Source organism: Echinops telfairi, unplaced genomic scaffold (genome assembly GCF_000313985.2).
Source record: "Echinops telfairi isolate 266 unplaced genomic scaffold, ASM31398v2 ScPeMD7_14;HRSCAF=57, whole genome shotgun sequence".
Taxonomy (NCBI): Eukaryota; Metazoa; Chordata; class Mammalia; order Afrosoricida; family Tenrecidae; genus Echinops; species Echinops telfairi.
In genome coordinates, this window is record NW_022103911.1 from 3,761,980 (window position 1) to 3,773,342 (window position 11,363).

Genomic DNA, 11,363 nt, shown 5'->3' on the forward strand with positions numbered 1-11,363 from the left:
AATGGAGAGAAAATGTTTTGAGAAACGATGTACAAATGCGCTTTACACAATTGATGTGTGTATGGATTGGGATAACAGTTGTATGAGCCTCTAATAAAATGTTAAAAAAGAAAAAATAAAATAAAGAGATAATGAGAAAAAAAAAAGAATATTTAGAAGTATAGTGATAAAAATTATGATAATACAGAGTAAAACATCTATAATAAGAGTGGTACCATTTTATCTGAGCCTAATGGTCTGGGGGGCAGGGGGAGAATTAAGGGTTCAGAATTGGAGTTCTGTCCTCTGGTGTTAAGTATCAATAAATAGCCTAAATTTTCTGAGTTCCTAATTCTTCATAAAAAGAGGAAAATACTACTAATACTCACTTGTTAGGTTCTGTATATTAAATGCATAATACATGTGTAAATTTTGAAATACTTATATACATTTTTATTTATATGATTTTGAATAAAATAAATGTTCAGCAATATATGTGTAGAAATATACTTATGCATACATTCCAATTTTTTCTAAAATATAAGACATAGATCTAGAAGGAATAAATATGATTTAAATTTGGAATCTACTCATGTTAAAAATCTTTAACTTTTCCAAGATGAGACAACAAGCAATCCAGTGTATCATTCTCCAGCTGACAGAAGTTCTAGACTTGAGATCAAAGTAAATGAAACATATGTGGCATTTCCCATGGGATATTCCTGTACACGTGCTAGGAACTTAAGAACCATAAGTCACTCCTTGACATGGTTGAAAGGAAGAGTTCAAAAACAGGCAAGCAAACACACAAAAGCAACAACAAAGTAAGGTTTCATCATCTTACTAACAGAAATGAGGACTTGTCAAGATTAGAATGTTTGAGCACTAGAGAACGCGTCTCCTTCCCCTGGAAGGAGGGCTGTACAAATGAGACTCATTTACTTGAAATTAAGACACATTTTTATGGCTTGGCTTTTATCTTTCTGCCCAACACTGGAAGCAGTGACTTTTTGAGGTGCATGCTATCAATGGACAAGTAGTGGGTTGCAATCTGGTGGCAGGATGGGAATCCTCACCCTCAAGAATGAAAACCCCAAATCATGGTAGAAGAATTAAAATTGAGGGCTTGTTAAATTTCAGGAAAGAACTTAGAAAGTAAAGAACAATGTTTCTGCAAAGTTTCCTTTGCAACATTGAGGTGTGGAGGGGAAGACAGAAAAAAGAAAAATTGAGGCAGCTGGGGAGATTCTGCCCTATTCTTCATCCATTCTTGAACTGTGAAGAAAATAGAACGAGAAGATTCTCTTACCGAGTGAGTTCTGGCGGCCCACACGGAGGCTACTTGTGGAATAGTTTTGGCTTTGGGAGAGGGCCCATGTATATGTAAGGGTGGCCTGCAGGGACCACTTCTCAAACTTGGATATTTGTTTTCCCTGGCTTGCTTTTATCTTTTGAATAGAAGTTTTTCTGGAAAAATCATGATAGTCCCTGGCATGAAAACAATGAGACTGTACTTGCTGAATAGTTTCCTGGGTAAACATTTTTTTTTTTCCCTTTTTGCTTACTAATTCAGAAAAAGTGTCAGCTACAGTATTTATGTAGTTTATAAACAAAGAACTAAATCACATGTCTCTGACCAAATGAGTTAGTCATCATTTTATGTGGTTTCCCATTTGTGGGTCACCAGACACTTTAGTATACCAATATAAAACCTTTTGTCTGATGGTTACTAGGTTTCTTTCTGAACAAGTCTCAGATTTTTGGATTGGAAATGAATGAACATATTAGAAATATTCAAGAAATCCCTACATATTACTTTAAATTATAAAGCTTTACATTCAAAAATTTCCAATTCAATGTGTCTTCTATGAAGCTGTAAAATTTTATGAGAACTTTGATTCTTACATATTTATACCACAAAGAAGTTATTAAGAGTAAAGGGTAATTGTGTTAGGCCGGGTTGTCTAGAGAAACAAATCCAGAGACACTCATATACGTATAAGAAAGAGTTTTATATCAAGACATAATCATGCACCAATTAAACATCCCAGCCCAGTCAAACTCAAGTCCATAAGTCTGATGCTCATCCACAAGTCACTTTTCAGACTCACTGAGCCACATACAATGATGCAGAATGAATCATGGCCTTCCATCACTAGCTGGTGGGTGCAAAGTCTTGTGGATCCAATGGTGGTGGACATATCTCCAAGGCTCTGGCAGCAACCAGGGTCCTCCAACAGGGTAGTGAAGGCAGAGAGAGAGAGTGGGATGTTCCCAAGGTCCTCCTTATGAGTAAGTCATGCCCACAAATAGGCACCATCAGGCTGTGACCTGATTGGCAGGTGGAATACCACCCCTACCCTTTTACATATCTTCAAGTTAACAGGCAATTATATAACCACCACAGTAATATTGCCAATAAATTATACGTCTGTAAAAAGTCTAAGTGTCCGCAGTTATATATACATACCAAAAAAAAAAATATCTAGAGAGGGAGTTGCTTCTGAGGCTGCTTATATACAAACCAAATCATGGGGATTGGTTTCTTGGTTTGAGGGTTTAGGGTCATGGTTTCATGAGACTTGCCAGTTAATTCACTTAACATATTAAATCCTTCTGTTCTACCTCCTAGTTTGTAATGCCTTGAATCTTAAAAGCTTGCCAGTTGCCATCCAGACACAAAAATTAGACTCCATTAATTTGGAGTGACAGAAACAAGAGAATCAGGATGGGCGGACATGGCCTGTGTGACTGGCTGTCTCAATGAACAACTCCTCTCTCATTTTGATACTACAAGAACTAGATAATACACGGCTACCATCACTGAACTTCCCAATAAAGATTGTACTGGTAAATTCTGCTCAAAAGGGGAAAATAGAGAACATAATTTAAAATTGTTATGGATTCCGCCCTGTTTGGTACAACAAAGGTTGAAACTATTGCCCTGAGATGATGCTGCAATTTAAATTTAAAAAGTACCTCCAGAATCTTCTTAAAATACAATAATAGTCAAATTTCACTAACAACAACAGAAGTCTGCCTTGAGCATTCTGCTCTTTTAAGAATTGTCTATCTGGTACCACATTCACAGCGACAATTTGTAGAATATGATAAGAACTTGAGTGGGCAGTGGATTTATGTTGAGGGGAGGGACAACCCCAAAGGGCTGTGAGAACGATTAGACAACATGAAAAGTATAATTCGTGTCAGTAAATGGTACATGTGCAAACTTGAATAAGTATGTTTTCTTGTGTATAATCTCCACAATAAGAACAAATAAACTTAACATTTTAGACTCAAGTAAAGGATGAATTGAGGTAAGTTCATAGTGTTATTTTCCATACCAGGACGATACCTCACATTCAGCACCACTCATGTGTCAGTGGTACTTTGCCTATTGCAATGAAGGTGAGGTTTTCCAGAGCTCCCACACTATGATGAGGAAGAAAGGACTGGTGGTCTACTTCGGAAAAATGACAACCCTTTGGAAACAACTCTGATGTATGTGCAGTTGTGGGTGTGGCACGGTACCGTGAAGTGTTTTGCTCTGCTGTGCATGGCATCACCATGAGTCACTGGCCAACTGTATGTCAGCTGACAAAGACAGCCATGGCAATGTAGTCAAAAGCTGTGTAAGTTGAGGGGGATTCCGAGAGCTATGATATTGAATTCCATATAATCAAAACATTAACTTATTATACTTTAGTCAATCCCCATTGTTATTGTTTCTAAAACAGGCAAAATAGCAATAGTTAGCAATAAAATATACATTATAAGTATATGACAGACATGATTATTGTCCTCAATACTTCTTTGGTTAGGTTTATTTTAATTATTCCCATTTTATCGATGAGGACACTATGATTTAGCGATTAGACAAAAATGTCAACAACAACAACAACAAAAGGTTAAAACACCAAACAAGTAAGCCTACAGCCCCTCACATCCTTCCCCTCAGGGGACATATAAGGTTTATCCTCTGCTTACCCATAGGAATTTACAGTTGTTTTTACTAGAGTGAAGTTTTTACTTAATTTTTAAAAGCAGACAACAGGAAGACAAAATTCAGTTCATTAAATGCAACTTCATCAAACCATGTGAAATTAAACACAGTATTATAAAATGTCAGTCAAACATTTGAAACAATGTTGTTGCTAGGCTCTCTATCACAGGTTTCCACCCATAGTGACCCTTTGGACATTCGCAGGAAACACTGCCTGGCCCTCCCCCTCTTTGGAATGGTTGCTATGTTGCAGCCTATTGTAGCCACTGTGTCCATCTGTCTAATAGAAAGTCTTCCTCCTTTTCCCTGCCCCTTTACTTTTCCAAGCATGATGCCCTTCTCCAAGGACAGTGCCCTCCTAATGAGGTGCCCAAAGACCAAGAGATGGAAGTCTCTCTACCCTTGCTTCAAGGAATATTCTAACTTACTTCTTCCAAGATAGATTTGTTTGTATGACAGATTATGGTGTATCTAATATTCTTAGCAAAATTCAAGGACATCAATTATGCTTTGATTTTCCTTATTACCTACCTTTTGTATGCATCTAAAGCAAGTGAAAATGCAATGGCTAGGATCAAGTAGACGTAAATCTTCAAAGTGAAATCCTGGCTTTCTAACTCTCTAAAGAGGTTGACAGCAGCAGATCTGTCTAATACAATACTCCCTTTGATTCTGTGACAACTGCTTCCATGGATATTGATTGTGGACTCATGAAATGAAATTATTGACAACTTCAAACTTTTCCCCATTTATAATGATGGTACCTGGTCATACACTTGTGAGGATTTATATATATAACTGGTTTTGTTTCTCTTGAAAATCCAGCCTAACACATATATGAAAGAGCTTTGTATCAAGGAGTAATTTTATATCAAGAAATCATCTCTGGTCAATTCAACTCAAGTTTATGAGCCCGATGCTAGCCAGACGCATGTAGGTGCTGGCAATGACACAGAAAGGTGAAGCGGGATACAGGGAGAACATAGACCAGTGGGTACAGAGTTGTATAGGTCCAAGATTGGTGAGAAGACAGCAGGGCAACCCTTCCTAAAATCAAGTGGGCTACAAGGGTTTGCTCCTTGAGACAGACACCAAGTCCCAGGGAGGAGCAAATTGAAGGACCAAAGATAGGGAGAGATTTTCTCACTATCTTTCTTATAGTAAAGGTCACATCCCCAAGGAGGCATTATCAGGCTGTGTTTTGGTAACCAAGCTGATGCTGAAAATAAAAGAATGAATTATCTCTCTGTTATGTTAAATACAAAAGAGATCCAACCCAAATGATTCAACATAAAGTTATCCTAGCAAGTAAAAGATGATCAGTTTAAGTCTGTTCTACAAACAAGTGTGAGCAAGGGAAAAGACACTTCCAAACCTCAGAAACCCCACCAGCATCTTTTATATTTGTGTTGATAGTCATTTCTAGGAGGACCTCTTTCACATTGCCTTGAAGGTTGGTCAGCTATTCCACGCCTGTGAGCATTCTCCAAATCTAGTTTGTGCTATTTTAAGGTAATCTCAGTAACACCAGAAATGGCTATTTTGTGGAGTTTAATCATATTGCTTTGTTCTACATTGTCAAATCAGCCCCTTCAAAATAGATTCAGGGCATGGCACACTTTTTGTGCAGTAGCACTAAGACGAAGTTCCAATTCCAGTACAGTTTTAGTTTTGCAAAAAATTGTTCATTCACTGGTTTTATGTGCTCTGAAATTTTCTTTGGATACAATGCATTCTAAAACTTCTTCAGTGATGCAGTAGATAAATTATTATTAAATGTATTCTAATGTTTTTGTTGGTCAATGTTAAGACTTTTTATTTTTATTTTCCAGGATCCCCTGCCCTAACTGGAACTGGAACAATCAATGTCATAGTAGACGATATCAATGACAATGTCCCCACTTTTGCTAGTAAAATGTATTTCACAACAATTCCGGAAGATGCTCCGACCGGCACCGACGTCTTGCTGGTAAATGCCTCGGACGCTGATGCCACAGCAAATGCAGTCATCAGGTTGGTATGGTTCCACATGAAAGAGTAGCCTTTCATTAAAGAGTAGACTACGATGCTGAACATTCCTGGGATTGATACCATGATAAAATTGACTTAATAGGATTAGAATGAAGATTTTTAAAAATTAACACTACTTATAATAATAGCTGGAAAAAAAATAAACTCAGTATCTGACCATCTTTGTTGCTCTAATCCCTGGGAAATATTTAGCACTCTAGATAGACACTAGCCTTTGAGTGGACAACCATATGTATGTCGTGACAACCTATGTACAACTCAATGAAATATTGTCTTGTCCTGTGTCCTAACCCAAGCCTTAGGATTCTCCATTGCCTAATATGCATGTGAAAGTTGGACTTTGAATAAGGAAGACCAAAGAAAATTGATGCAGTTAATTATGGTCCTGGCAAAAAATATTGACATCACCATGGACTGCCAAAAGGATAAGCACATCGTCTTGGAAAAAGTGCAGCCAGAATGCTCTTTAGAAGCAGTGTTTTGTCCCCGTGTATGTGGGGCTGTTATGAGTCAGACGAACTCAATGACACCTCACAACAAGTTGGTGCATTTCAGTCAAACACAGCACCGTGCCTTGTCGTTCTATAAATCCTAACACCAAACCCAGAGCAGGCTCACTGCATCAAGTCAACTCTGAGGGAGGCTGCAGGACAGGGAGAGAGTCCTCCATAGAGTGTTGGAAACTAAACCATTGTTGGAGCAGGCAGCTTCCTCGTTTCCTCCAGAGTGGTGAATGGGTATGAACCTCTAACTTGATATTAGCATGTCAATGTTTAATTTGAGGCAAGATGAAAGCTCTGTAGTAGATCTCAGGGAGGGGCTAGGAAAAAAAATAGAAAACACAATGGAGATGAGTTAGCTTTACAAATGCAGCAGTGCTGATACAAAAAAGATTTCAGGTACAGATTGTCTCAACCTATGCTGTTAATGTCAAACAGTAATTTTGTATTCTATAACCAAAAAAAATCAACATCGTTACTGATGAACATTGAACGCACATTCATTTAATGTTTATTTTGACCTTAGCCGCCAGGTATAACATTTCTTGTCTTCATTACATCCTCAGACTTTCTTCATGCTTTTGCATCATGGGGGAAAAGTGCATGATGAAGTGATAAATACAGAAGTTTACATTGTAGCGCTACCTTTTTAGATTTCATTTTGTTTTGTACATCTGTCTCTTAGATTCGGATTGGCCTATAAAATGAATAAAATCAAATCAAACTTTTAACATTGTTCTGAGGTTTACCTGAGAACAGCCTGCGAACTCAGCACAATGCTGCAAACATTTAAAGACAGATAGAGTTGTTTAAATGTTGGGGAAATAACAGAAGACACAGTCTCATAACATTAACAGTCCTAAGATAAAGTTAAAATGCCCTAGGAAGCCGGTGAGATGTCCGTTCCAGGGATGGAAGCTGAACTCAGAGCTTAGAAAGCCTGGTTGTAGTACCTGGGCAGTCTACCCATTCATTTCTCTCTTTCTTTCCTAAATTTAAAATATAAGTTTACACCCCCCCCCCAAAAACCCAGTACTATAGATAGATATCTAGTATTTGAAATACACTTTGATACAAATTAGTTTTAAGAACATCCAAAAATAGTTTAAATACATTAAAATGTGACAATAAATTTTTAATTTTAAATAAATATTAAGTACAGTATTCCACTTTTCAACAGATAATCATATGAGCCATAAGAAGTACAGCAGAATAGAAGTGAAAGATAATATGAAGCTTACATAACCTAAGTGAATTATTTATTTGAAGCAGAATTAGACCTAAAATCCTCGTCCTTTCAAGTCATTGCTCTTTCTAATAAAACATGACCTTGTCAGGTACAAACCATCAAATCCAAAATGTCAAAAGCATTTTTCTCATCATTCTTATTTCACTTTTAATTTTGAAAGTTCAATGGGACAGATATTTGATTGAACCATAAAGGTGTCAGAAAGCATATACTGGCATGAATTACCTTTATTCCCTATTAGCTGGTAGTGTCTACGTTCCTGAGAGCAAAGTGCTGCCGTCACAGTCACACAGTTCTCACAATCAGATGCTTAGGTACATTTTTTGAGAAAGGCTAGTTAACAGATTACATCATGGGTCCTAAATTTTGCACCTTTACCAAAGGATTTATAGACTTCTAATATTTTTATTTTGAGGAAAGCAATAGATTTCTTCTGCTGTTAAAGTTGTTAGCTGTACTTTATCAAAAGGGTCATTTCTGGTTCAGGAAATATATTCATTGCTATTCTCATTCACTTCTGAAATTAAAATGTAGATGTGTCAAAAATGTGTGCAATGTCAAGATTTCATGTATAGAGTTACCACTTTTAATCCAAATTGTGTCTCTAATATTTTTATAGTGTATAACTTTGTGTTTTATAGGAGTGGTATTGTTTCTAACTGCAGCTCCCCAGCACATCATTATTAATGTAAACGAGGATAAAAATGTAGAATGTTTGTTTCAAACTGCGAGCATAGAAGGAGGATGTCCTCCGCTGGCTGTCGTGTCCGGTTTTGGTGTGCTGTTTCTCTGAGACTCATGCTGTGCGAATGTTTGCATGGAAGCACATCGAACTCCCATTCATTCCAACAAGCGTTTTTGTTTGTTGGTATTAAAAAAAGAAGACTTATAAATAATTCTACCTCCTGTTAATTTCCAAATTTTCAATTTATGGATGACAGCTGATTTGGGGAACTTTTAAAGCTATTTCTTAGCGATTTGATCTGTGTAACCCATCTCAGTAACAAAATCACAACTATATATTTATAGCTAGTGATAAAATGTATTCTTCACAAAGAAGAAAAAAACTATCTTCCATGGAAACTCCTGTCTGCTGGCCAATCTGGTTAACATCAAAATATCGTGGGCTGCCACACCTCTCCTGACAACAGGAAAGCTGCCTGGCCATATGAGGACTGACAAATGCAAGAATTAGTAACTAGGAATGCCTTTGTATAAATAATCAGCTCTTCAGTTGTTCTGGAAAGTTAATATGTGCCAAATATAGTGATTTTTCTTTAGAGAATGAAACCCCTGGCTGTTCTCTCCTGGAAAAGTGTGGTGTACAGTGCGTAACATCATCCATGTGTAATATAATAACCATGATATTAAAGAAAGGCTCTCACTTATGTTTGCAAATAATGTACTTAAAACAACTTTTTTCCCCTGGATTTATATAAAAGACTTACATGATTTGAGAAACCAAAATCTTGAGAGGACCTACTTCATGGTCTTTGGCATGTTAAATGAAGGTTTTCAATGTGATGCTTACGTTAGATTGGAGATATTTATCTTTGAGCCATATTGTTTTATGTTATGATCTTAGTATGATTTAAATATATATTATTCCATGTTTAAGTTTTAATGAGAAGATATCTACACTATTAAAACTATTGAGAAATATATTGATTGCTCTCTCCTCCCTCGTCTAGCTATAGGATAATTGGAGGAAACGCTCAGTTCACCGTCAACCCATCCACAGGACAGATCATCACCAGTGCATTGCTAGACAGGGAAACGAAAGAGAATTATACATTAGTTGTGGTCTCCAGTGATGCAGGATCCCCAGAACCTCTTTCCAGTTCTACCAGTGTGCTTGTCACTGTGACTGATGTCAATGACAACCCACCACGATTTCAACATCACCCATATGTCACACACATTCCATCTCCTACCCCTCCAGGTAATCAAACCAGCTCTGGTGCTATACAGATAAAAGCAAATTGGGCATTTACTATGAAGAGATTTATGTTCATTTTTTACATATCTATCTCTGATACAACATATGTTTCTGAATCCTCCAAAATTCAACTTGTTTCACCTTATTAAAATGAAAGTACATTGAGGCTTTGTAAATCACTTCTTTCTTCTCATACATGTTTTGTTTAGGATTTTATAGTTAGCAAATCTTTCATTAGTCTTTATTAACATTACTTAAATGTGACTGAATGACTAGAATGTGATTTTAAATGATTAAAATATTCCTGATCTAAGAGCGTCCTACTCTAAGATGAGGGGTATTACCACTTTTTTATATGTCATCTACCTCATAAAAACATTGTCTGTCAGATTGAAATAATTCTAAAATGTTTTAGATGGAAATTTTATATTGTTCTTTGTGGATTTTAGTTACCTCATTCATGGTTCATGTGTAGATATTCAGAAATGTCTAATGCATGAACTATTCTAACACTTCTTTCACCCCCTTTTTGCCAGATAGAAATGTTTATGTTAACAAGGTATAAAAGTCATGTGTAAGCCACTTGTATGTGGACAATGTTGGTCCTTCTTTTCGATTCAGATGGTTCATTTGCTTATTTCCAAGGATCAGCTTACCCTCTTAAGAACGTCACAAATAATCTGCCATTTTTAACTGCCATTTTAAAAAATGGACGAAGTACAGCTATAGCTCATAATCAATTTAATCTTCTGTGCTTTAAAATGTTTTTGAGATAGAAGAAAAAGTAAATATAGCCAATATTCTCCTTCTCAGCGCTCTTGCATCTTCACAACTTGCAAATGCCTAATTGATTCCAATGGAAACAATGGCATCCGTCAATCCGGAGGACAGATTTCAGTATGGAGATCATAAAAGGAAGGGTGTTCCCGGAAATGAAGCTAATTACATCTAGTGGGTGGTGCAAAGAGTGATACATCAGTAACTTTGTATCATTAGAATTTCTGAAATTCATCAGAATTGCCAGTTTTAACATACCCCCACCAACTTTTCTGCAAACTATTCTGTGGGTGGGAGTGCATGTTGGGGAAGAGTTTCCAAATTGAAAGATTGAAAAACTCTCCTTATGGCAGCTTATCTACACATTTCTTCCACAATCTGTTGCATTGGCTCGTATTCCAAGAGCTAACTTTTGGAATCGGAGTTGGGTTCATATTTCTTCAGTTCTTATTTATTTATTGTTGTTCTACTTGATTTAAATAAGTTAGGGGGCTTGAAAAGTTGGTGAAAATGGATTAAAAGGCTACCATATATATTTATATATAGTTGTGGTTTAGACACATTGTTAGGAGCCCTGGTAGAATAGTGGGTAATGTTTTGGTCTGCTAGCCATCAGGTCAGCAGTTCAAACCCACCTTCGTCTTGGCAGTTACTGTTCCACGAAAGATGAGGCTTTCTGCCTCCATAAAGATTGGCCACCTTAGAAACTCACAAAGACATGTCCACTCTGTCCTGCAGTTCACTACGTCACCGTGAGTCAGAATTGACCCCATAAAAGTGAGAGCTTGTTTTTGGTTTTGTTGTTTAGTTCAATAGTATTTCACAGATAAAACAATGATGTCATGAAAAAGGATTGTATGGTACCAACAGCAGGTATTAAAACCC

At 36.8% G+C, this 11,363-nt stretch overlaps 1 protein-coding gene across 1 annotated transcript in view; it reads left to right on the forward strand.

Moving 5' to 3' along the window:
- Positions 1 to 11,363, forward strand: part of FAT4 (FAT atypical cadherin 4) — a 201,670-nt gene that overhangs the window by 145,760 nt on the left and 44,547 nt on the right. Inside the window, exons 7-8 of the mRNA XM_013007038.1 lie at positions 5,815 to 5,995; positions 9,454 to 9,704. Coding sequence (XP_012862492.1) covers positions 5,815 to 5,995; positions 9,454 to 9,704 — 432 coding nt within the window. The remainder of the gene's footprint in view (positions 1 to 5,814; positions 5,996 to 9,453; positions 9,705 to 11,363) is intronic.